This window comes from Nyctibius grandis, chromosome 4 (assembly GCF_013368605.1).
Source record: "Nyctibius grandis isolate bNycGra1 chromosome 4, bNycGra1.pri, whole genome shotgun sequence".
NCBI classification, from domain to species: domain Eukaryota; kingdom Metazoa; phylum Chordata; class Aves; order Nyctibiiformes; family Nyctibiidae; genus Nyctibius; species Nyctibius grandis.
Window position 1 is genome coordinate 59,900,919 of NC_090661.1, and position 27,344 is coordinate 59,928,262.

Genomic DNA, 27,344 nt, shown 5'->3' on the forward strand with positions numbered 1-27,344 from the left:
CAATTAAAATTTAATTTAATATTAAAATACTTTAAGAGAATGATGTGGTGCCTTGGCTTCATTGTCATATGAATGTTATAACAATATGTTTTTCTGACAGTTTATATTCTCACTAATGTGGTGTTTTCTAGGCCCCAAGCCATGTGTACGGTGGACATAGTAGTCATGTAACTAATGTAGATTTTCTCTGTGAAGACACCCATCTCATCTCCACAGGCGGAAAAGATACAAGTATTATGCAGTGGCGAGTCATTTAAAGGAAACATCAGTGTGAACATACACAGTTGAGTCGACCATGCACAGAACTTATGTATAAACTGTATATTTAAAACTTAACAGTATGTTTGCAGTTTAGCCTGGTCACTGTGATTTTTTTGTTTAAAAATTCTTACAAACCTCAGGAAAATTAAGCCCTGTGCTGGTTGCTTTACTCAGTCTAGTGATTTTTTTTCATTGTGTCACACCATAAGAATGATCGTTTTCTGTTGTACAATATACGATTCAGTACAAGTTTAATATAAGAAATGTGGCTTGACAGTTTGCAATACAGTGGTATTAGCGGAATGTGACTATCTTAAATGTCTTCTATAAACACGGCTAATATGGTCACAAAAATGCCTTTCAAAGACTGTATATATGTGCTTATTTGTTTCACTATCTACACTTTGTACTGTATATCTACTTACTTAGAAAAATCTATGACAATGTCGAGGTACCGAATTATTTCTGATAGAGGATGATGAATAGATATGAAAAGTATAAACCGAGGTGTAAGATGCAAAAATTAGTGTTCTAGACCTGAAAATGTGAATGCTGGTAAATGTGCATTCTCTTGGGAATAGCACACCTTGGGTATCACCCGTGAGGAGCTGTGTTCCCTTTCAAGTGAATCAGCAGGTTATTGCCCCAGTTTGACCTGAATATCTCAGCAGGGTTTACAGATGAATGTGTGGTTCAGGTATTCCATATGAGTTTAAATTAAAAATCTTTTTATTTGTATATGAACAATTTCTTTTTGAAAACAAAACAAAAAAGCTTGGCTTACATCCCCATTATTGGTTGATATATTTAACTAATATGTATATTAATCAGCATGATGCTATATTGTACATGTATAAGATTTTAGCAGTTCATAACAAATGGTAAGGCAATCTAGCTTTACTTTTTTATGCTTATGGATATTGTATATTTGTATTTTAAGACCAAGTAGACCAAGTCTAAAGATATCTTTTTAAGTGTACCATAAACTTGCAGAGGGTAAAGGAAGTCTTGGAAGCCTTCATGAAATATTAATGTGTAACTTCTGGCCCCTGTGTTTTGTGCATGGATGGATATTTATAGTATGAAATAAGATTGTGTTTTGCAATGAAGTAATAGTGGAGGTGGTACACAATGGTTAAGAAGGCCTTATCAATGTTGATTGTGACACAGATTGAAATGTATTGTTTACTTTGAGGAATGTATCTGAAGAATTTTAAAAGAGAGGAGTTCTAAGCGGACTCGAAAAAGGTGATATTAGAATTTTGGCTGTAATGGACAGTAAACATTAATTCTCTGGACTCTAAAGCACTGGTTGTTTAGAGTGATTTAAATGAAATGGAATCAATAAATTTTGAGTCTTTTTTATTACATCTCCAACCTCCTACACTGAAAGTGCAGGACACCAATAAACATGTATTAAAGTGAATTTTTAATGCATTCTTTCTGTTTAGTAAAATATCTTTGTTTAAATGTGACATACTTATAGAAGAGGTAGGCTTTTACTCAATGACACACATTTGTGATTTCTTGATTAGAGCCGCATTTGAAAATATTTGGGAATAAAAATCTAGATTTTGGAGTATGTAATTTCATGCTTGAGCACGACACTGGGGACGTGTTCCCTAATGAACACCAGGGAAGGAGGACACACTGCATGCTTTCACCTACAAACTGCCTTCGTTCTGCCTCCTATTATACATCGCTTATTTCTGAGCACTCGCCTGCTGGAGGGGTGTCATCCCACGGCACAGGGCTACGCTCATGGCAAGAGCTCCTGACAATTCCTCTGTGTTAGGAACTTGTGCTCAGGCAAGATTTGTGAAGGCCAGGGTTTCGGGGTCACTTTAACTTTTCCTCAGTGTCCTCATCTGTTTCGGCTGTGCAGCTGTATGAATGCTTGTACTGAGCTTGTACAGAGGCAGGAGCAGTGTGGAGAAGTAGTAAATGGACAAAGGGGCGCTGGAACTACTTCTTTTGATGGCAATGTCAATCTCCCTCTGCTTGAAGTGTGTGAAACTAAGGCATAATATCCCTACCCTTTCTAGGGTTAATCCAATCCTAAGAGGTCGTAATATGCAAGTGACAGGTTCTCATCTTGCCTGGATACTTGGCTGATTATGCCACGATACCTTCTGTTTATTAAATTTTTTTGCTTTTGCAGATGGGGCACTTTCAGGTTTTCTGCTTTCAAAATTGCAGGTGATTTGTCATTACATGCAACAGAGAAAACAGGAGCTGCAAACTGGGTTGGCTCATTCCCTTTTCATCCTTCTCCCATGGTGCTAGTCATGGGATATAATAATGTATTTGTGATCTCCTTCTTCATTTTAAACTATTAACCCTTACAAGAAATAGATGAGGAATCCTGCAAGTTCATCCCTAGGGTTACTGATCAAAGGGGACTTTCACCAATCCCATCCTGTCTGCTGCTCCTGTGTTTCTAAATTTTGCTGTTAAATGTGTCTTTGTTCCTCTATGAAAAGCTGATAAACGTTATTAGCTGAATTGGCAAATGGTGAGTAACATCTTGGGCCAAATAACCGTTCAACGACTGTTAAAGTGATTCATGTTTCTTTATCCAGGAAATTCTACAAAATTTCACCATTGTTATATATAATTTTCAGCTCTCCCCACTTCCACCCTTGTTCCTCAGTTCTTGCATTTATTTATTTTCTCAGGAACACCCTCTTTTTTGCTTTAAAAGAAAAAAAGAAAAGAAAGAAAGTGTTCATTCCTGAACTTTGCATATTTCATTCCCTCAGCAGTACCTGGGACTCTTACACCTGATTCCTTCACCTGATACTGTCTGCAGCACTTGTCTTTTCCTGCCCTTCTGTGTAGCGTAAGGCTGCCTCTCACATCCATGGCTGGAGCTATGGCCAGGCTTCCATCCCCCTGATCTTGGCTGCAGCAGGTGTAGCATTGCTCAAAGAAGAGGCTCATCTCTTCATGTCTCTTGTGTATTGCTGTTGTCTACCAAGCGTTCAGCTCCTCCCTTCCAGCTTTCTTCAGTTTCAATTCCTGTTTCTTGCTTTTCTTCCCTTCGTTTCCAGCATTGCTCTTCTGTGAGTTCAGCTTCCAGGACCACATCCACCTTAGCCCTTACTGGCACACTTTGCTGCCCTTGCCTGCTTATAAAACCAGTGGCCCTGATCTACCTCTTGGATCGTTTTGGGGCTGAGTTCCTGGTTTCTTACTGTATCTGTATCCACGCTTCTTCTTCGACTTGCGCTCATCAGTATCAGTGACTGCATCTGCTTTCAGCCCCTGCCTCCCTGCCCTCGTATGAGCATACGGAGGCGATCAACACTGCCTCGTGGTTTCTCCATTGTCTTCCGCTTGTCTGTGTGCGGCACTGTAATGTATAGCACATACTTAGATTTTAAAATATTTTTAGAGTAGGGATGTTTTTCTTTGTTGCTCTATGGGATTTTGTGATCCTACACTCACTACAACAGTACGACTGTCATATTTGTCCAAAATGATGAGCATGTACAGCCAGGTAACACTTCTGTGTCGGGATATTCAAAGTGATGAGCTATTGAAGTTGATATAGTCTATTCTCTAAGTCTTAAATTGTTCAGAAAACAATACATATGCTTTCAAAAGACTTCTTCCTCCCTCTTCTATATGCTTATAAAACAAACATAGGCTCAATCTGGATTTTAGGATCATCGCCCGCTTTCAAGTAAAGGCTTTTCATGATTTTGTTTACCTCTCCTGCCTGTTTTCATAGATTTATTGTACTCCTAAAGGACTCATATTTGTATTATATCAAAACTACAGCCTACAGCTTAATTGTATGCATATTATTTGAATTACTATCTGAAAAATGATTATTACATAGATATTTGTGGTAGCGCTTGGTTTCGACAGGTTGTTGAAACCTGGCAGGTATTAACCATCTCCAACAGAAGAGCTCTACAAAAATCAGTCACTGTATTAAAAAAAAAAATTAAGTAAAAAAGAAAGTGAAGAAAGAAAATAAATTTAAAATTAATAGTTTTTCAATGCTAGTGAATTAAAAAAATGCCACCATTTCAAATGATTGGACTTAGCAGTGCTAGGTTAATGGTTGGACTTGATGATCTTAAAGGTCCTTTCCAACCAAAATGATTCTGTGATTCTATGATTAAAAAAGTCCTCTCACAAAGCAAATCATTTCTGTAAAACAGATTTTTTTGTTATTTTAATTAAGACAAGTTCTTATTTCCTATGTGAAATGTTTGGGTGAAATTTGTTCTTTGAAAGAATTAATAGTAGAAGATATTATTTCCCTTCAAAATTATTTGTGCAATAAGAGCTTGCAAGGGCAAGCAGACCTTCTTCAGGTTCTGCTCAGAGAAGCAGGCGGTCTTTTTGTTGTGTTTTCCCCTCCGTCCCTGGAACTAGGGCTGGTGACAGATTACTCGATTGCATCCTCTAAAATCCTACAGATGGCAGGGAAAAATGTCATTTTAATTACTAGTGAAAAGAACAGACTTACAAGAAGCCTAAACAGAAATCTTTTTTTTCCATCACTGGCCGGGATTCATAGCCGCGCCGGAGCGGTCTGATCGCTGCCGTGCCGCTCTCGCTGCAGCGGGCTGCCCTGCAGAAGAGATGCCCCAAGCCAGAGCATCTCCTAGCCCAAACCATGGGAGATAGGGACCAACTCCTGAGGGGAAGGAGAGAATGGCACCCACATCTGTCTGCTCCTGGACGGAGGCTGCTGGCTGCCGGGTGAGTGAGTACATTAGCGGTTCACGCTCTTGCTGGGAGAGATTTATATTTCTCCTTAGTCGTGCAGTTCTGCGGCAATTTCATTTTTCTTAATGGAACAACTTTGGCCTCTGAATTCATTAAATAATTATAGGAGACTAAGTGATAATTTACACGGAGGTATTGATGACAGTGCAGCCAAAGCTGCCGTCTAAGTCTGGCAGACCTTATTTCTGTCGGTGGTGGTACCGACGGGCTCATCTGTGAAACCCACTTGGGGGACCTTTGTCAATCAGGGTGATTCACAGTGTTGTGGGTTCCCCTTGGTCTCCTGCTAAATGTGGAAATGTAAGACGGTACCTCCTTTTGACAGAGCCCCTACGCTGTTAGTGTCACCAGACTTTGCAGGCACTTCTTTGGACCTTGCATTATGTCAGTGTTTTTATGAACACTTGAGGTATTGGAATACATGAAAAGTGGTTCCTCCCCACCAGCTCCATAGTCCCAACTTAGCACAGGTTTGGTTTTGCCATCTTTTGACTATCTACAAACTACATTAATTTAGACATTTCCATTCATTCGTAGTGGACATATCTGCATCTGAAATGCTGCCTCTTTGGGTGGTCGGAGGTGCTGAAGTTATAACCATGAGAAAATTGAAGTGTTTTCTGCATCTCCGTGTAAGTGAACAGGTTTTTAGCAGGAGCTTCTAAGAGATGAAGATTTTAAAAATCTGACCCATGGAATTACCTAGAATAAACATGTAGCCAGAGGCAAGCAAATTCAGCTGCTCTGTGGATTCCGCCTATCAGTGCTACGTGAGCTAAGTTTGCTCTAGATTCCAGGTTGTAGGCTAAAGAAATCTCCTTCAGGCTGTTCAGTCATTATGGTTAGAAAGCAAAAATTAAAAAAGGCTGGATGAGTTCTGCAGCCATGTTAGATTATTGTAATTTGTCATCACCTTGCATTGCCCTCGCACTGCAGAGACGTGCTGAAGAGGGAACTGTCTGCTTGAGGCAGCCTGAAGAGAACGCCTCTCTACAAAATCAATTGCCTTGGCTGTTAATTCTGGATTCAGTTTCTCATTAAGATAAATGCCAACATTTTGGGGCTCCTTCCTTCCTGCCCAGCTTCTCCTTTTCAGCAGCTTTCATTGACATCATAATTCTGAATTTATGACATCAGTATATAACCACGGGGGAGGTTATTATGCCAGAGGTTCAAGTGTTTTGGCCTCCTTACAGTGCCTAAAAAGAGCAGAAGCTGAGCTCTGAGAGTCTCTGTCTACGGCTCGAACAGTTGGAGAGCAAGCTGACAGGAGGCTCAGCTTAAGTGAAAAGCCCTCTGGCATTTCCCGTATGCACGGCTCCTGTTCAGCAGAAAATCTGGCCACACGCAGTTTAGCAGCCTGGAGAGTCCCAGGTATCTCCGACTTCACAAGCACAGCATCGCCTCTGTGCTGAGATCTTCCGGACTAGTTTTGGGTGAGAACGCCAGTGATTTCGTTACCCTGTCATGACAAGCCTGGCCTCTTCCTAAAAAGCTCAAGCCCAAACAATCTTGACCTTCCAAGAGCAGGACCAAGGGGATTTTAATAATGATAAAACAAACAAAATGAAGCGGCTCCTTGCCTGGCTCAGTACAGTCTTCTCTGCAAGAGACAGCAAAGATACAGGCTGTCCTCTGAGGGCACTACATTATCCCCTGATGTGGAATATGCTGTATTGGAAATGCTTTGGAAATGCTCTGATGGGGCTAAACTGTAAGCTGAAGCAGTATTTCTTCAAAGAAGCCAAAGCTATTTGTTAAAAGGAAAACTGGAATTGTTAGGTGGGTTTATGTTTCCCATTCCTGCCCTTCTGCCCTTGCCCTAGTATGAAAAGGCATCTCTGGGGATGCTGCTAGTGAGGCTGGACCACTGTTACCTCTGCAGGAGGGTGGGTAAGGGAAAACACCCTTACTGGTCTGGCTTTGCACGCTGGGCACTGGCGTGCTGTGATTTACTGGTGTCTTTTCCTTAAGTCGCATGTAAAAGCTGTTAAGGAAAATCACTGATGGCCTTGAACAGATAAGACCAGAACAGGCCCCCAGGGCCTGCCTGCAAAGCCTCCAGGCTGCCTGGAAGGGTGTAGCTTCCTGCTCCAGCCTTCCTAGCGATTGTAAACCCTGCTCTCCTGAGGAGTAACGCAAAAAATGGAAGTGCCAGAGGGCTCCTCCCTTTCCGAGAGGAGTTACTGACTATTCCCCACCACCGTCCTGAGAGTGCTTTTGAGCCTTCCTTTCCTTGGCTCCCATCTTCACTTGAGGATGTATAATAAAACATAGAATTGAAGAATATCAACGGTGTACTTTTTCCTACTTGTTCTCTGCCTTTTCCTATACCTCTCCCCCTTCATATCACAGAATCACAGAATCACAGAATGTTAGGGATTGGAAGGGACCTCGAAAGATCATCTAGTCCAATCCCCCTGCCGGAGCAGGATTGCCTAGACCATATCACACAGGAACGCGTCCAGGCGGGTTTTGAATGTCTCCAGAGAAGGAGACTCCACAACCTCTCTGGGCAGCCTGTTCCAGTGTTCAGTCACCCTCACCGTAAAGAAGTTTTTCCTCATATTTATGTGGAACCTCCTGTGTTCCAGCTTGCACCCATTGCCCCTTGTCCTGTCAAGGGATGTCACTGAGAAGAGCCTGGCTCCATCCTCATGACACTTGCCCTTTACATATTTATAAACATTAATGAGGTCACCCCTCAGTCTCCTCTTCTCCAAGCTAAAGAGACCCAGCTCCCTCAGCCTCTCCTCATAAGGGAGATGTTCCACCCCCTTAATCATCTTCATGGCTCTGCGCTGGACTCTCTCTAGCAGTTCCCTGTCCTTCTTGAACTGAGGGGCCCAGAACTGGACACAATATTCCAGATGCGGCCTCACCAGGGCAGAGTAGAGGGGGAGGAGAACCTCTCTCGACCTGCTAACCACACCCCTTTTAATACACCCCAGGATGCCATTGGCCTTCTTGGCCACAAGGGCACATTGCTGGCTCATGGTCATCCTGTTGTCCACTAGGACCCCCAGGTCCCTTTCCCCTACGCTGGTCTCCAACAGGTGTGCCCCCAACTTGTACTGGTACATGGGGTTATTCTTGCCCAGATGCAGGACTCTACACTTGCCCTTGTTATATTTCATTAAATTTCTCCCCACCCAACTCTCCAGCCTGTCCAGGTCTCTCTGAATGGCTGCGCAGCCTTCCGGTGTGTCAGCCACTCCTCCCAGTTTTGTGTCATCAGTGAACTTGCTGACAGCGCACTCTAATCCCTCATCCAAGTCATTAATGAATATATTGAATAGTACTGGTCCCAGTACTGACCCTTGAGGGACTCCGCTAGACACAGGCCTCCAACTGGACTCAGTCCCATTGACCACCACTCTCTGGCTTCTTTCCTTCAGCCAGTTCACAATCCACCTCACTACCCGATCATCCAGACCACACTTCCTCAGTTTAGCTGCGAGGATGCTGTGGGAGACCGTGTCAAACGCTTTACTGAAATCGAGATAGACCACATCCACAGCTTTACCATCATCTATTCACCGGGTTACGTCCTCATAAAAGGCTCTCAAGTTGGTTGAGCATGGCTTCACCAAGGGGAAGCCATGCTGAGTGCCCCTAATGATCCCCCTATCCTTGATGTGCCTAGAGACAGCACCAAGGACAAGTTGTTCCATCACCTTTCCGGGGATGGAGGTGAGGCTGACCGGTCTATAGTTACCCGGGTCCTCCTTCTTGCCCTTTTTGAAGACTGGAGTGACATTCGCTTTCCTCCAGTCCTCAGGCACCTCTCCCGTTGCCCACGACTTAGCAAAGATGATGGAGAGTGGCCTAGCAATGACTTCCGCCAGCTCCCTCAGCACCCGCGGGTGCATCCCATCAGGGCCCATGGATTTATAGATGTCCAGATTGCTTAATTGGTCCCTGACCCAGCCCTCATCAACCAAGACAGATTCCTCCTCTATCCTGACTTCTTCTGGGGCCTCAGGGGTCCGGGGCTCCTCAGGACAGCCTCCAGCAGTATAGACAGAGGCAAAGAAGGCATTCAGTAACTCCACCTTCTTTTTATCCTCTGTCTCCAGGGCCCCCACCTCATTCATCAGGGGGCCTACATTGCCTCTAGTGTTGGCTTTACCTGCAATGTATTTGAAGAAGCCCTTTCTGTTGTCCTTGACCTCTCTTGCAAGGTTTAATTCCAAGGAGGCCTTAGCTTTCCTAGTTGCCTCCCTACATCCTCTGACAACAGACTTATATTCCTCCCAAGTGGCCAGCCCCTCCTTGCACGATCTGTACAGCCTCTTCTTCCACTTGAGTTTGCCCAGAAGTTCCCTGTTTAACCATGCAGGTCTCCTGGTACCCTTCCTTGACTTCCTACTTGTTGGGATGCTCTGATCTTGAGCTCGGAAGAAGCAGTCCTTGAATGCTAACCAACTATCTTGGGCCCCCTTACCTTCTAGTACCCTGTCCCATGGGATTTCCCCTAGCAATTGCTTGAAAAGGCCAAAGTTGGCCCTCCTGAAGTCCAGGGTTGTGATTCTGCTAGCTATTCTGTTCCTGCCACATGAGATCCTGAACTCTACCATCTCATGGTCACTACAACCAAGGCTGCCCTCAACCTTCACCGCTTCAACCAGACCCTCCTTGTTAGTGAGGATCAGATCCAGCAGCGCTCCTCTCCTAGTTGGCTCATCCACCATTTGCATCAGAGATCATCTAGTCCAACCCCCTGCCAAAGCAAGTTCACCCAAAGCACATAGCACAGGGTCGTGTTCAGGCGGGTTTTGAATATCTCCAGAGAAGGAGACTCCACACCCTCCCTGGGCAGCCTGTGCCAGTGCTGTTTTACCCTCAAAGTAAAGAAGTTTTTCCTCATATTGAGATGGAACTTCCCATGTTTCAGTTTGTGCCCGTTGCCCCTTGTCCTGTCACTGGGCACCACCGAAGAGTCTGGTCCCATGCTTTTGAAACCCATGCCTAAGGTATTTGTAAGTATTGATAAGATCCCCCCTCAGTCTTCTCTTCTCCAGGCTAACAGACCCAGCTCCCTCAGCCTCTCTTCGTAAGAGAGATGCTCCAGTGCCCTGATCATCTTTGTAGCCCTCTGCTAGACTCTCTCCAGTAGTTCCTCAGTTCAAGTAGTTCCAGCCTCTTCTCACTCCAAGACTGGATGAAGCGTTGCTGAAGAAATCCAGGTTTTTGGGACTCGCTGGTTGCAACCCTGCTACAGCTTCTTTCTCGTGGTCTCCCTGCAGTGTGGACCACGCTGGCTGCCCGTGTGGGCAGTGGGTGATGTGTGCTACCTCACTGCCAATGCCTCACCTCGGATGTCTTTTGGGCTGCCATAACAAACCAGAGATGGGACCTAGACCTTTGCTAAATTGTGCCGAAGATCGCCAGGAACGTCGAAGTGGCCAACCACAGGGGTATGGTGATGGGTGAAAACCAAACATCCAGGACCGAAACCCTCTGAGTTTTGGGAATCTTTGGATCTCACTGCTCCTGAATTTGGTAATCATGTTCTCTCTGCCCCAGTGAGGTGTCTGTGAAATTGTACAACTGGAACCCACCTTCAGCTTTGGCAAAGTTATGAGTCACGTTGCCATCTGAGGAACAATTTTTTAGAAATAAATGCGTATGTGTATTACTGGACACAATATAGTGAGTTGGTATAATGAATTCCTCTCAAGGGTGGCTTTCACAAGGCTAAATCCTCCATGCTTAGGAAAAGCCTTCCAAAAAAAGTGTGTAAAACAAGGTATCGTGGACACCTGTTTTCCTTGAAAAGCACTAGGTGTTTTTGTGGACAAGTCCACAGGAAAGCCTGAGAGTTTTCTGAGCTGGACAAATTCAGTGGGAAAAAAATCAGCTACACCAGTGGGCCTGTAGCTCTGGATGTGGCATTGACTCACTGAGAAAAACAACTGGATGACCCTGAGCTCCTGATATGAGGATATTTACAGAGGATGTTGCCCCAGGCTGTGAGACTGTTTAAGGAGGGCATCCTCCTCCTCCTCTTAATGCAAAATCTCTGAAGAGACAAACAGAGCAAGGCTCTGGGCAGGACCTGGAGGGGGCAGGTCTGTCAGTGTTTGCCATGCAGGAGGTCTCAGCCAGGAAAGACGTGACCCTAGGGACAACAGTTTTCTTGTGCAGCTCTTTGTTGGGCCGCGCAGGAGGATTTGCAGAGGTGCGAGAGGGAGTGGGGAGGCCAGCGGGATGGAGATGCACCCTGTGGGTCAGGATCCCCCCCTGGGCAAAAAGCAGGTGAATCAAGACTACAGTCTGAGATTGTGTATGTGTTCATACAAACGAACAGCTTTAAGTCTCTTAGAAGACGTATAGTTCTGATAGCAATATAGTGTAAGATTTGTCCCAGCAAAACAATTATTACATGGTTCAGTCATGTCTTTCAATCAAAACAGTGACCTGGTGGACACTTAAACCCATGAACGTTGGTGAAGAAGCCTCGTGGATTCTGATACAACAAAGATTTTTAACACTGCTTTCCTGTTTCTGTGCCGTTAGTGGCCAGCAAGATTGGCATCCATAACAGTACATAAAATTTCTTCTCCTTTTCTCTCTTGCTTCTTTACATGAGAATAAATAAAATGGCCAATATAATTGACCAGTAACTTCACATACTCTGCATTTCTGCATCAGTTCTCAAACCACCTCACGGGCATTAAGCCTCCCAACGCTTTGCAAGGGTAGACATTGCATAAGTTTATAGCCAGTGAGATGTTACAACTTGCCCAAGGATGGTGCCTCTTCTCTGGAGGCAGCACAGGTACAGAGCTGCAAATGGTGGAAACCACCGCAGTGCCCTGCCCGGCTGCAGTCCCTTCTGGGCAGCTGCTGGGGGCTGGATGTGTCAGTGCTGGGGCATGCGGTGGTTGTAGTTTCAGGTCTTTGTAAAGACTCACAACTCTCTCTGCAATATCAAGTGCCCCTTTATGCTGCGCAGCATCCACGCCCAGATAAAAGGCTTTGCAGAAGATGTTTTTGCTTACTCTTTGGGTTTATATCTTAACCACGGTGTGATTTACATACATTTCTTTGCCAATTTGATTTGTGCCTGTTATAAACCTACCTTAAGGAAATTACATTTCAAAAAAACAGGTTATCAGTGAACTCACATATAGATTTGCTCTTTTAGTCATGTTTTAAATTCTAGTACAATCGCCACGAAACTTTCTAGTTTAATAAGCATCCTCCTTGCCTTATGCTGTCTCCCATATGTTGCATGCGCTGGTCAGTGACCCACACTCTAAAGGTTTAGTCAGATGATAGTAATAAGAAAATAGGTTTTATTTTTGCTCATTATTTCTTCATAAGCTTGCTACCTTCAGCAACCCCATCACAAATTATGTGGATGAGTTTCTCCAAGCCACCGTCACTTGGGGAAACTGCATATCAGATCTATGGTCTGACACAGTTGTTTCTTTATACAAACAACATATACTGTGCCTTCTAGGAAATTTAGGATAATTGCTTCTAAACTATAAGCTTTGGTTTCAAACAAACGAAGAGGCCCCTTATAATAGAGGGAGCTGCTTCTTTAGGAGAGACCTTCTCTGTCTGAAGTGAGCGTAGATTAATTGGTGGGGTGACTGGGGAAGAGGATGGCATAGACCTTCTATGAGACAGGGAAGGCACGAGCTAGGCTCTGTGCTAATGAGGCACAGAAGGGGTGGGGTTTCCCTCGCCCTGGCCCTTCTGTAACTCTGTCCTGAATTTTTTTTAACATCTTAATGATCATTGAAAACAGCAATTACCAGATATGCATTAGCTACTAAGAAACAAGCATGGCCTTGAATAAGAAGCATGCACATTATGACTACCACGGGTTTTGTTGCTGTCATATTATTGTTGTAGTTGTTGTAGTACATTTTGATTTGGTACGGAGCTGCAGTAGGCAGCAGCAAGGCTTGACAAGACAATGGTGAAACAGGTCTCTAGGGCTTCAAATCTATGGGCGTGATTTTTGCAGCATTTATTCTAGTGTCATAGGCTACTATTACAGTAAAAATAAGTGTTGTATTGGCTTGACTATGTGGAAACTTTAACTTTTCAGAGAAATGGAAATGAAAATGTAAAGCATTTATATTAAAAATGGCCTCCAGTGCTTTGCTCAATGCCTCCTGCACAGGCTGTGCCATGCCTGATCGCCTCCAGCACGGTCCCACAGTCTGCTTGCTCTGCACCATGGGCACGTTCCCCTGAGACCTCACACAGCTTTCCAGCCGTATGTGCTGCCCCGCAGCCCACCTTTCCCCAGCCGCACTCCCTGCACCTTCCTAAAACCACCTCTGCATGCAGGGAGAGGGGCTACAGCTCCCTTGCCTGTCACAGCATGTGATGCGGATGGACGTGGGTCTCGGGGAGTGATCGGAGCAGTGTTAATTGGGACAGGAACATGCTAAGCACCCATTTCAGTTTCAGACACAATGTGACACACATGCCGCCGGCCTGGAGACCCACTGCTTGCTGTGGGATTACCTGGGGTTACAGGGTTGTTGGGGTTTTTTTTGGTGTCCAAACTGGATGATGCAGAACTGGGAGAGACCTATGGGATATGGACCCACAAATTTTCAGTTCAAAGAGCCTTTACTCTCTTGAGAAGTGCCAGTGAAGTTATAGTGACCTACGTGTGAAAGACCTGAGAAACAACCGCATTGTCCCTCATCGTGCCAGACCCTTGAGGATATCCAAGTGATACCACTTTCAATATAATCTTTGTCTAGTAGGTGGTGCATAGGAAGAGGTGAAGAGAGATGGAAAGGGACAGGGGAAGCTCCAGGCTCTGGACCTGCAAAGAAGCTGTTCTCACGGGTGGAGATCATCACTGTTCGGTTTGGGCTGTGCAAGAGAGCTGGCAGGAGGCGACTGGAAGGAGAAGAGCAGAGAGCTGAGGACGGGACTGGGCTGTGGAGTGGGGAGGAGAGCTAAATGGGGAGAAGCAGCAGGGATGTGAGGAAGGCCAGGGCACCCCAGGGTGAGTGGGGAAGGTGGGTGCGGAGGATGGACGCGGCTGACAGCAGGATGGGAGAGCTCGCAGGGAAACTCGTGTGGGGCAAGTGGGAAGGGTGAAGGAGCAGAGAACACAACTTCCCTGCAATATTAACTGGAAATACGATTTCTGCCCTTGCTTCCATCCACCAAAGCACCGATTCCTGACGCTGGTGTACGGGACCCCCACAGCACTTCGCAGACGTGAGGTCTGTGACAGCGGCGCTGCCCCTGCTCCAGCCGGCAGCGCTTCGGGGGCGCGGCACGCCCAGCTGCCCGGGCCCTCGCACCGGCCGAGGAGCCCGGAGGAGCCCGGAGCCGCCGCTCGGTGCCGCGCACGGTGTGTGGCCGCTCCCCACGCCCCCGCTCCGCCCCACCTGCGCTCCCCCCGCGGTCAGCAGCGCGGGCAGACCGGGCAGGGCCGGGCGGGCTCCCCCCGCCACGCCCGGCGGAGGCTGCGCGGGGCGGGGCGGGACGGCGCGGGGGGGCGGTGCGGCCGCGCCGCGCGTGGGAGCGGAGCGGGGCGGGCGGTACCGGCAGCGGCGCTTTGTCCTGCCCACACACACAGACACGCGCAGCGCAGCCGGGCGGGAGCCGGCAACATGGCCGGGCCGGCGGAGGGGCTGCCCGCCGCCGCGCTGCCCGGCTAGCGCCCCGGGGCCCGGCGCTGCCGCTGGGGCGGCGCCGCCGCCGGAGCCCCCCCCCGCTGCCGCCTCCCGCCCCCGGCCCCAGCCCCGGCCCCAGCCCCGGTCCCGGCGGCCGCCGCCGCGCCCCGCCGGGAAGATGAGGTGAGTGCGGGCGGCCGGGGGATGCGCAGCGCCGAGCGCCGCGGGCGGGGCGCCCCGCCGAGCCTGCCTGCGGGGGGTGGGGGGGGGGGCCGCGGTTCCCTCCGCGACGGTGTCACGCCGTGGGGCGGGGGGGGGGATTTCCTGTGCAAGTGGAGAGGTTAAGCAATGCGGCGCTTCCTAGTCCTTCACCGGATGGATAAATCGAGTGGGTGGTGACATTTTTGGCATGTTTGACTGTCAGTGCCTAAATCCATATGACAGATTATCTCGGCGGTTACAAAAGGCTGTAAGCGCTTCGGAAATAGCGCTGCGATGTACAGCCGGGGATCCTGCTGATCGCTGCGGGGCCGCGCAGCCCCGAGGGGACGGAGAGACGGGCCTCGGACGAAGTAACCCTTCGGGCGGGGAGGACAGTGTGCGGGGTCGTGAGAAGGGAGCCCCTGGGAGGAGGGAGATGTGATTTCTCCCGAGCATCCAGCTTAGGTCGTGCCTGATCTCTCGGAGACTCTCTCTCGTCAGGCAGCGAGTGCTCCAACTCGTAGTTTTCCCGACGTTAGTTTGTCTATTGTGCATATGAAAAGCAAAAAAAAAAAAAACCACAGACGTCCTGCAGCCAGATAAGTGCGTGGTGGAAGGAAGGAAGACGTTATTTGTTTTGGTTCATACTCTTCCAAATCTGTCCCTTTCCTCATTTATTCAAGAGTTCACTTGAGCTGTCAGTATCTCGGAGCAACCCAGCCTCTGATTCATCTTCTAATACTAGTGATTCTTTCCACTTTATTATTATCTTTAACAAGGAAGAACCACTTGGGGAAACCTTAAAAATGGAAATAACAGTCTGAAGCCAGATACCTTTCTGTGGTGCCCGATCCCTGAATCGCAAGGTTGGCATTGCTCCGAGGAAGTACAGCGGAAGCCTAAAAACCTTCATCTGCATTTACGGTTACATTTACTCCTGACACTATCACGTGTGCAAAAGGCTTGGAGCTGCATCGATTTATTTAGTCATTTATCTTACCATTAGTTTCTTCACTTACTTAAAATTACATTCTTGGGGTGGGCTGAAAGCCCATGAGCCTGCAGTGTCATGCGACTGGTGGCCTAGACCCCTCTGGTGTCCACACAAAATGTGTATCTCTATCAGTCTCACCTGGTCTGATCACGATGATGCTCAGAGACTCCCAGAGATCAAACACTACAGATGGCTGTGAAGTTTTCCTTTGCTCCCTCCCATTCAGTTAGTAGCCCGGTTGGTACGGCTCTTCCCCTATGAAGAAGGAAAGCTGACTTTCTGACTTATAAGCACATCTTTCACACCCGAGGAGGCACCACGGGCTAGTTGGAAGGCTGGAACAATTTTGAGTTTCTCCCACTGGAGGTACCCTGCTTCACGTGAACTTCTGCCATTGGTGGTCGTTCTTTTTGTTGGAAGAGGTGGCAGGAAAGAGAGAGACCCACAAAGACAGACTGAATTAGGGTACCGTAATGCACCCGCAATGTTCCCCGCCATGAGAGTGAGGGCACTCTCAGAGGAGGTGTGAGCTACAGGGCATTTTGCAAAGAAAAAGCAGCTTCACTCCAGGAAGGGCTTCAGGACTTCCCCATATCCTCACTTTTGATGATGATGATGGACTGGGTATTCCTCTAGGTTGGACACCTAATGCCAGGCAGTGTCGGGTCGAGGTGAGGGCGCAGGCACCCGAAGCTGGGCTGTGTGTGCTGCTGGGCACTTCTGTGGGCAGCTGCCCTTTCCTCTTCTCCCTGTATGACGCTTGGCAAGTGTATCACTCTTAAAATAGCCTCTTCTTATAAATACCACTTTTATACTTTAACGGCTATGTTTGTTTAGTTTTTTTTGAATGAATTTCTGGTTTTAAAGGTTTCCATTACTGATATTTTTCCTTGCTTATCCAGTCATTACTGAATAGGTTGTACTTGTCAGTAAATATATGTCTGCAAATCACCTAAAACCTTTTTCAGTAACAATTCTTGTTTAATAAATATAGGCTGTATAATTCCAGAAGACCCTGGCAGGTTAAACAATCATTTAATAAAAACCTTTTTAAAACATTAGCTTAGCCATGTGTGTTTTATTTATATTGCTTTTTGTGGTGAATAGATTACAGTGCTGTTCTTTGCACAATTGCATTTATGTGATGGTTTCCGTTTTTTGATAATTTCTTTATGTCTTCACTTCAAAGGTATAAAGTGTATGTATAGTGGGTGTACCACAGGTCTTAGTAATAACACAGATTATAATAGATGTTCTGTCTTAAAAGTAGATTAGGATTCCTGGGTGGAAAATGCTACAGTGCAGAAGTGTTATTACTTCTTAGTATATAAAAATACTGCTTTAGTACAACAAATGTTGACGTTATTCTACAGCAGATATTCATTTATTTTTGGAAGGAACAGAATTAGCTCATATTTGGGAAAATGTCTATGAATATTGCCGTAGATGAAAAAAAGATTTTTACATTCTGTCAACAGAGGTGTAACCTCGCATTTCTTAGTCATACGTGTGGTTTATGAGGCATCTGTGTTTCAGTGGTCTCTGTTCTTAAAAATAAAAACCAGCTACAGCATTTGGGGTGTATCCCTGAAAAGGTCTTCACTGTGTCTCTCTTTGCCATGACTGTGGTGAGTGTAAGTTGGCTCTTGGTGCTGCGGTGCTGAGGCAGCAATGTAGGGAAAGCCTTCCACTTTAAGCACTTTGTTTTTTCCACACAGAACGTAGAGTGAATATCCAGAGATGGAAACAACCTCTAAATGGGATTATTCAGATTAAAACTATACCTCCTTACTCTTTTGTGGTAACACATGCTTTAATCCAACCCAAGGTAATGAGTTCAATATAGAATTACTGGGGAAAACGGTGTCCCTTAGCACCTTCACGTTTGTCGAGTTCTCTAGCTAAAGTCAACCTGTTTGTTCTAACATTTCTGTATAGCTGCCAACTGGAAATCCTGGAAAGCTGTTGTGTTTAGCCCTAATTTAAAGGGATGGAGCAACACCCTGAGAAAAAGAGAACTGAATATTCATAGTATAAACCTGTTTTAATAACAGGGAGTGTATATACATCATTCTTCTTAAATGTTTTGTTTTCAGACATAAGCAAACAAAGGGATTACACTTGTTCCAGTAAACACAATGTATCGAGCATTTCATTGTCTTCAACGTTTTTTGTTCATTAAGCAGTTCATGAGAGATCTCGAGTTTTGCCAATGCTTTTAGTTTGCATGGAGGGTAGCTGGAGCTGTATGTATGCAGTGTTATTTTCTAAGAGTTTTCTTTTTTTCTTTGCTGTTTCTTTCTGGTTGCATCTGTAAGAAATTAGAGAGAACATGTTTGTGTTTATAATGTCATCAGAATTGGGGTTACCGACCTCACTGAACTAATGGCTTGTGTAGCTCAGTGTACTGTGTCCTGCAGGAAAGCAGTAGCATCCCCTGAGATGGATAATAAAATCAAGTTGTCTGTAAAGTTTCATTTAACCTTGTCACTTAGTAATTGATTTCTGAGCTGGAGCAATATGCTTGTAACTTAGATAATTTTTGTTTAATTTGAAAATTCTCTCCTGCCATGTTCCGACCCCTCCTATGTGCCTTGGCATTGCAGTGTGCGTGGCTGGGGGCTCCTGGGAACGGTTGGGACTTGTCACACCACCTTCTACAATCATGCCTTTTGGTGTGTTTAGGTTTGCAGCCTTCTGAGCTGAATCTATGCTACGTAGTTCTGCCAGTGTCACTCGATGAGAAAACACCCAGCCCTTTGGCTGTCATGGTTTCGTCAGCAAAATCCCAAGTGTGGCTACTGTGCTGCTGACAGAAGATTGCTTTTGTTAGCTCAGCTTAGATCCGTAGAGGGGTAGTTCAGCTCTAGCTGCAGACACACTCCCGTGTCAGCAGATTTTGGACCTCTGCTGAAGGTTGCACCGCAGTGGCTATGGCCATGCGAAGGCAGCGGTGGTGGCTCATGGGGAACTGAGCAACGCTGGGTTTCCATCAGCGTACCCTTACTGTCAGGATCTGGGAGCAGACAGGCCAGTTGTATCTCTTTTATACTAACTGTTATTTTGTATACTTAAAAAATAAACTGATTTTCCTCTCTCTAAAATCAAGCATAAACTCTGGACATCTTTTTCTGCGTTCCCTCTTTTTTTTGCAATATTTTGTTTTGTGTTCTTTTTGCAATGATATAATTGAAGCTGAAGGTAATCTTTCAAGTGAGGGTGTGCAGGTCTGTTTAACTCAATATTGTGGTCTTGTATGGTATTTCACTTCTTTCCTTTCCCAGATCACTCAGACTGTGTTAAACAACTGACGTCCTAATACAGAGCAGCTCCGTTAGAAGTGTGTTGTGATTAAAGGTGGCTGCACAGTCTTTGTACTTGTCTAGGTGCTTCCTTTGGGCAGTACTATACTTCTCTCTTTGTAAGTATTTAAGTATTTGTAAGTATTTCTTGTAAGGAGTAATCAAAATCTTTCCAAAAGTGCAAACACAGTTCAGGCTCAAGCAATTTCCCATATCTTGGAGGTTAGCACTTCTGTGATTTCTTTCCTTTTTTTCTTTTAATCCATCATAGTTTCTTTCAGTTCTGCGCACTGTGTAAGATGAGCAGTATTGAACCTCTTTAGAAAAGATTTCTAAAGCTGCTGCCAAAATAAAATGAATCCTGACTAATGTTCAGTCCTCATAATTACAGAACTAAAATTAAATAAATTGAATGAGCTATAGATTTTCTGAATCTGAGAAGGTCACCACAGATATTTCAGGTTTCTTTGCTGAATCTGAATCTTAGTATTATCTCATCCGCTTTCTATTTACATTAAAAAAAATAGCTGATGTTTCGGTATTGTCCTTCATTGCAGTAGATGAGCAGTAAAAAGTGCTCCAGTGTACATTGGTATTGCTCCTTCAAGAGGATGGGAGTTTTGGGATATATTTTCTATTTTATTCACAGCCATTAGAGAACACTAGGGATCCACAGTGCTTCCCCCCCTTTTCCTTTTTCTCAGCTGCGTGTCTAAGTTCAGTTTCTCAGGAGCACGGAGGACAGGTGGAATAGCTGTGCTGTTGTTTCTTCCATCTCCCCCCATTGATTTCATCCGCAGTCACCTACCCGAGACTTCCTTTTCATCTGCTTTTTTATCTAATGCGCCATAATGAGCAGAAACGACCGAAAGCCGTCCTGCTACAGCTCAGAGCTTCCACCAAGACACATTTGAACTGTGCACCAGTAAAGCCCCTGTCCCTGCAGGAGTACGGCCATACTGTAGCCCAGGGAGAAGACACCAGACCTCCAGACAGGCTGCCAGGAGGCCCCCGGGGTGTAAGACATGGCAGCACACAACCTTGCTTGGGTTAATCTACCTTGTTCCTGGGTAATGAGCCCATGGGGAGCTTTGCAGTGTACAGATCAGCTGTTTCCCAGTACCTGGGCTAGGGGAGATATTTCTCCATAGGAAGCAGAGTAACGTGATGGTTCATCCGGCACGTGCTCCTGGTGATGGCTCCGTGTTCATGGGTGTGCCCACACCTCACCCAGTAACACGCAAAGCGTGTTTCAGTCTGGGTTGTGACTGTGTGAAAGTGAGAACAGTTTAAATTTGGACTTTTAAAAATTTTTCATTTCTGGGGTATTTAGCACTGCACTGTTTCTTCTTGTGAGACTTTGCATTTTTGCACTGAGGCAGACACTCAGAATGGTATTGACAGTCTTTCCAAAACTATTCTTCACTTGAGAGTTATAAAAGCATTAAAAAATCTCTATTTTTATTAATCAGAGGACACAGACTGGGCAAGTCCTTACCAAAAATTTGAGCCTGAAAACCGCCTTCACATTTCTGATTTTCCAAAGTGCCATTCTGTAACATCACAGCAACTAGTGAAGCATTACATTTCACTGGATATTTCACAGTCCTGGAGTGGGAGAGACATGTGGGGGCCAGAAACTTTTGATTTTCCTTCTTGATGTAGGCATTCAAGCGTTACATTTGTTTCAATTTCAGTGTTAGTTTATACATTTCTTCTGAGTTCTCATTCCTGCTCCCTTCACCCATGCCAACTTAGCCATTTGTGGTTTGGTAGGGTGAACCAGATCATGAAGTCTTTACATACAAAGGCAGAAGAAAAGAAAATTCACACTTTCCATACACAAAGGGTGTCTATACAGGGTAGGAGCAAGCAGGAGGCTGAAAGCTTCAGGCAGTGCTCCCTGGCACCACCAGAAATGCTCGTGAAGACACCAGGCGTGACGGTAATACATGGGAAAGGTTTATGTCGTAGGGGCAAAAGGGTTCTGGGACAGGAATTAGCAGGGCTCATTCGGAGAGCTTTAAACTAGATTCGAAGGGGGATGGGGTAGTAGCTGGGCTTGCAACACTGGGGCAACGCTCTAGTGTTGAGGTAGACCAGGAGGCCTCCTATCCCCCTGGGGTGAAATTGGTGTTCTCAGCTCGCTCCCTGAAATGCCTGTACACCAATGCACGCAGCATGGGGAATAAACAGGAGGAGTTGGAAATCCGTGTTCGGTCGGGGGGCTATGATCTAGTGGTAATCACAGAGACTTGGTGGGATGCCTCGCATGACTGGAATGTGGTCATGGATGGCTATGTCCTGTTCAGGAAAGACAGGCCAGTAAGGAGAGGTGGTGGAGTTGCTCTTTATGTGAGTGAGCAGCTAGAATGTATTGAGTTCTGTCCAGGGGCGGATCAGGAGCGAGTTGAGAGTTTGTGGGTGCGAATTAAGGGGCAGGCTGGCAGGGGTGATACTGTTGTGGGTGTCTATTACAGGCCACCAGATCAGGATGAGGAGGGTGATGAGGCCTTCTACAGGCAGCTGAGAGCAGTGTCTCAATTACAGGGCCTGGTTGTTGTGGGGGATTTCAACTACCCTGATATTTGCTGGGAGGCCTACTCAGCCAGCCATCCTCAGCCCAGGAGGTTCCTCCAGTGCATTGATGACAACTTTCTGATGCAAATGGTGGATGAGCCAACTAGGAGAGGAGCGCTGCTGGATCTTATCCTTACTAACAAGGAGGGTCTGGTTGAAGAGGTGAAGGTTGAGGGCAGCCTTGGTTGTAGCGACCATGAGATGGTAGAGTTCAGGATCTCATGTGGCAGGAACAGAATAGCTAGCAGAATCACAACCCTGGACTTCAGGAGGGCCAACGTTGGCGTTTTCAAGCAATACTAGGGGAAATCCCATGGGACAGGGTACTAGAAGGTAAGGGGACCCAAGATAGTTGGTTAGCATTCAAGGACTGCTTCTTCCGAGCTCAAGATCAGAGCATCCCAACAAGTAGGAAGTCAAGGAAGGGTAGCAGGAGACCTGCATGGTTAAACAGGGAACTTCTGGGCAAACTCAAGTGGAAGAAGAGGGTGTACAGATCGTGGAAGGAGGGGCTGGCCACTTGGGAGGAATATAAGTCTGTTGTCAGAGGATGTAGGGAGGCAACTAGGAAAGCTAAGGCCTCCTTGGAATTAAACCTTGCAAGAGAGGTCGAGGACAACAGAAAGGGCTTCTTCAAATACATTGCAGGTAAAGCCAACACTAGAGGCAATGTAGGCCCACTGATGAATGCGGTGGGAGCCCTGGAGACAGAGGATAAAAAGAAGGCGAAGTTACTGAATGCCTTCTTTGCCTCTGTCTATACTGCTGGAGGCTGTCCTGAGGAGCCCCGGACCCCTGAGGCCCCAGAAGAAGTCAGGATAGAGGAGGAATCTGTCTTGGTAGATGAGGGCTGGGTCAGGGACCAATTAAGCAACTTGGACGTCCATAAATCCATGGGCCCTGATGGGATGCACCCGCGGGTGCTGAGGGAGCTGGCGGAAGTCATTGCTAGGCCACTCTCCATCATCTTTGCTAAGTCGTGGGCAACGGGAGAGGTGCCTGAGGACTGGAGGAAAGCGAATGTCACTCCAGTCTTCAAAAAGGGCAAGAAGGAGGACCCGGGTAACTATAGACCGGTCAGCCTCACCTCCATCCCCGGAAAGGTGATGGAACAACTTGTCCTTGGTGCTGTCTCTAGGCACATCAAGGATAGGGGGATCATTAGGGGCACTCAGCATGGCTTCACCAAGGGGAAGTCATGCTTAACCAACTTGATAGCCTTTTATGAGGACATAACCCAGTGGATAGATGATGGTAAAGCTGTGGATGTGGTCTATCTCGATTTCAGTAAAGCGTTTGACACGGTCTCCCACAGCATCCTCGCAGCTAAACTGAGGAAGTGTGGTCTGGATGATCGGGTAGTGAGGTGGATTGTGAACTGGCTGAAGGAAAGAAGCCAGAGAGTGGTGGTCAATGGGACTGAGTCCAGTTGGAGGCCTGTGTCTAGCGGAGTCCCTCAAGGGTTGGTACTGGGACCAGTACTATTCAATATATTCATTAATGACTTGGATGAGGGAATAGAGTGTACTGTCAGCAAGTTCGCTGATGACACAAAACTGGGAGGAGTGGCTGACACACCGGAAGGCTGCGCAGCCATTCAGAGAGACCTGGACAGGCTGGAGAGTTGGGCGGGGAGAAACTTAATGAAATATAACAAGGGCAAGTGTAGAGTCCTGCATCTGGGCAAGAACAACCCGATGTGCCAGTACAAGTTGGGGGCACACCTGTTGGAGAGCAGCGTAGGGGAAAGGGACCTGGTGGTCCTAGTGGACAGAAGGATGACCATGAGCCAGCAGTGTGCCCTTGTGGCCAAGAAGGCCAATGGCATCCTGGGGTGTATTAAAAGGGGTGTGGTTAGCAGGTCAAGAGAGGTTCTCCTCCCCCTCTACTCTGCCCTGGTGAGGCCGCATCTGGAGTATTGTGTCCAGTTCTGGGCCCCTCAGTTCAAGAAGGACAGGGAACTGCTAGAGAGAGTCCAGCGCAGAGCCACGAAGATGATTAAGGGGGTGGAACATCTCCCTTATGAGGAGAGGCTGAGGGAGCTGGGTCTCTTTAGCTTGGAGAAGAGGAGACTGAGGGGTGACCTCATTAATGTTTATAAATATGTAAAGGGCAAGTGTCATGAGGATGGAGCCAGGCTCTTCTCAGTGACATCCCTTGACAGGACAAGGGGCAATGGGTGCAAGCTGGAACACAGGAGGTTCCACATCAATATGAGGAAAAACTTCTTTACGGTGAGGGTGACCGAACACTGGAACAGGCTGCCCAGAGAGGTTGTGGAGTCTCCTTCTCTGGAGACATTCAAAACCCGCCTGGACGCGTTCCTGTGTGATATGGTCTAGGCAGTCCTGCCCCGGCAGGGGGATTGGACTAGATGATCTTTCGAGGTCCCTTCCAATCCCTAACATTCTGTGATTCTGTGATTCTGTGATTAAGGTCTCCCTGTAGCCTTCTCTTCTCCAGGCAACTCCAGCAGCCCTTCTTCACAGGAGAGGTGTTCTGTCCCTCTGATAATTTTTGTGGCCCTCCTCTAGAACCGCTCCAACAGGTCCATGTCTTTCCTGCACTGAGGACTCCAGAGCTGGACACAGGACTCCAGGTGGGTTCCGACCAGAGCGGAGCAGAGGGTCAGAACCACCTCCCTCAACCTGCTGGCCACGCTGCTTTTGATGCAGCCCAGGGTACGGTTGGCCTTCTGGGGTGTGAGCGCACATTGCTGGCTCATGTTCATGTGTTGGCTTATTCTCTGGAAGCCCCTCGCTGTTGAGAGCAGAACTCGTTTAGGTGAGCAATTCATTTCTCAGGCAGTAGGTGTCATTCCTGCAACTTGAGATCTCATAGTTTTCTTCTCTCTTTCTTTGGCTTCACATAGGTGCTAGGATGAATAGGCATGTTTTTCTGACGTTTACTGGGGGAAAAAAAGCAAAACCAAAAAGCCGTGTAGAGTAACTTGGCTTAATGTAGTACCATGAATGGTAGCGTGCCACGGTGCAGGCATGGGTAGGTGCTCCAGTGGGGAGGACGTAGTTTGGGTCTGGCTTTGCAGCAAGGCTGTTCAGGCCCGGTCTTTGTCGTTGTGGGCAGCTCCATGGTGCAGATACTCTGTGCTTCGTTGGGTGGTCTGCGGCTGCTAAACCTTTTAACCTTTTTGGCTTCATTTCTTTGTCTGCTGGAGGTCAATACTTACCTGAGGCGGAATTAAGACAATTAAGTAGCTAGGTCTCAGTCTAGCACAGGATTTAAGGATATGCTTAATTTGGTCCTTGCTTTGCTGGAATGGAATCTCCTGTTCAAAAAGCATTTCTGAGGATGACGAACGTATTTATACAAAGTGCTAAGCATTAAAGTTCCTTGTGTATTTCTGTGCATTCATTCCTTCCTCCTCTTTCTTCTTTTCCCTTTCCCATCATTCGCTGCTTAGTCAGCATGTGCATTGCTTCCTTCCTGTGCTTCCTTCCTTTATCCCTCATCACTAAGCCACTCCCTCAGTAACGAGGGGATCTAGAAAATACACTGAAATGGTATTAGCAAGAAGTCGGGCCGTGGTCACCATAATCCCTTTAATTGCATGCTGTATCCTTTTTTTTTCTGTAGCTGTACACAGATCAGGAGTTTTTGATATTAAAATCATCATTTTATTAAATTACTCTGTTTTGTCTGTCACTCTCTTTCCCACCTGCCAAACAGTACTGGGATTTGAGATGATCTGTGAATTCCTTTTTGAAAAGGATTTGTGATTTTAAAATGAGAGAAATACTGGACTAGCATATTTTGACAGAATGAGGTAACTTTAGTATTCTGACTTTGTCATAAATTAGTGTTGAGTGCTGCAATACATTTGCATGCTAATCTTTCTATTAAATAACTAAATACATCATCTGGGTGAATCTAAGTCAGTTTTTGATCCCACAGCTGTTACACTGAGAAGTAAGAGTTTGAATCATCCAAGTAAAGCATCCTTGCTATTCTCAGGCTATTAATTTCTTTGACTAGTGAGGTAAGTGGAAGAGAGAGAACACAGACTTATATATTCATTTTACCTGTAAGCTTAATAAAATGTTCTGTATCTGTTCCTGTTTGTTGTTTCACTTGCGTGGTAGTAAGAATCATCTGTGAGTAGGTGGAATGAGGAGTTACGTCCCTTCATTTCACTTTGGCACGTGCAGCGTTTTCCATTAGAGGAGTTCACTGAAGTGCTGCTTTGTCAGCTGCTACCAAAGTGATCGGTAACTCACAACACCATCGTCTTAGGACTCCACCTGTAGCCCGGCGTTGTGATGGATCCTCCCAGAGCCTGACCTGCTGACTCTTGGCTTTGTATTTAGTTGTTTTAATTGGCATTGAGTTGTCAAATGCTCGTTCACAGCATATGACTGATATACAACTACCACCAAGATGGCCACGGTGAGTGGTGATCCCGGGGCTGTCTGGCTCATCGCACACCCAGGAGCAGTCCGGAGCAGAGCCTAGCTCTACCTGCAAGTCAACTCAGAGACGGCCATCCCTGTCCATCCTCGGGGATTTCAGCTGCCCACTTCTAATGCTGGAAGCAGGACGAAAGCCGACTGATGTTGTGGTCTTAAGGTCCTAATCTTGAAAAGGCTTGTACACATTCTTGACCTTATTACGGGGAACAGCATCCTTGATGTTTGTGAACCTAATGACCATTGTGATAAGACCACTGACCGTAATAAATCTGAGTACGTGTGCAAATATTGACAGGATTGGGGTCCGGTGGAGCAGCAAAGGCTCGCTTCTTCGTTTGAGGGCAAAGCTCAGGGAGGGAAATTTGGTAGCTTTCAGGAAGGGAGCCAAAAGCTACCCTGTGCCTGTCCTGCGTATGGAAGTCCTCACTTTTAACATACACAAATAGGAACATAAGCATCTCTTGTTTAAAATATTCCTCCCCAATGAACAATTATTAACTGAAAACTTGGCAGTAAGTCAAAAACAACCCCTGCCCTCGGGGGGAGCGGAGGCGGCATGCGGGTGGTACAAGGAGCGGGTTTGCTGAGAGGCGGTGGGGAGGGCTGGGGCTGGTGGAGCCGTCCTGGTGAGGCTGGTCCTTCCCTTTCGGGAGTTCAGGAGCAAAAATGGAAATGAGGAGCGAACAGAAGGCTGAGCAGAGCATTTAGCATAACTGAGGAACGTATGTGTGTAGTAGTGGGGGGGTCCCACTGGGCCTGTCAGGTTGACCCTCAGTTTGTTGTCCACATGATGCTGCCTGAGGATGAGCTGCGAGGGCCTGCTTGTCTCTTCTGTCCTATCTTGCTAAACAAAAATAGTGCCAGAACTGCATGACTGCAACCCTTTGCAGTATCTCAAAAAACCTGAGCCAGCATACTATTTTAAAATTTCATGGTATCAAATATGAGAGTGCTACAGAAATAGCAGAGGGGAGACTGAGCCAGGCAGCAAACTAGGGAAGATGATAGAAATGAGTTTGTAAGAGCAGTAAATGCACGTGATGGCATGTCTCAAGCTGTGAAGCTTGTTCAGAGGTGTGCGGGGCGAATGCCTCGCATCATGCATTTGGCTGTCACCGCTGTCCTGAGCGTGGCAGGGGCTCTAGTGTTGGTACTGGTGTGGGTCTGGTGTAGTCAGTGCTCCCAGTCTGGCAGCAGAGTGGGGGTGTTTTCAGCTGGC

General features: G+C 46.5%; 2 protein-coding genes across 6 annotated transcripts in view; both read left to right on the top strand.

Moving 5' to 3' along the window:
• The window catches only part of EML1 (EMAP like 1), a 137,377-nt gene extending 135,690 nt beyond the window's left edge, over positions 1 to 1,687 (top strand). For all 5 annotated transcript variants that reach the window (XM_068399835.1, XM_068399832.1, XM_068399833.1 and 2 more), the window contains one exon: positions 132 to 1,687. In XM_068399835.1, the coding sequence (XP_068255936.1) occupies positions 132 to 257 (126 nt within the window). In that variant the 3' untranslated portion in view covers positions 258 to 1,687. The remainder of the gene's footprint in view (positions 1 to 131) is intronic.
• A 13,062-nt stretch (positions 1,688 to 14,749) lies between these two features.
• The window catches only part of EVL (Enah/Vasp-like), a 166,171-nt gene continuing 153,576 nt past the window's right edge, over positions 14,750 to 27,344 (top strand). The window contains exon 1 of the mRNA XM_068398707.1: positions 14,750 to 14,804. Within this exon, the coding sequence (XP_068254808.1) occupies positions 14,800 to 14,804 (5 nt within the window). The 5' untranslated portion in view covers positions 14,750 to 14,799. The remainder of the gene's footprint in view (positions 14,805 to 27,344) is intronic.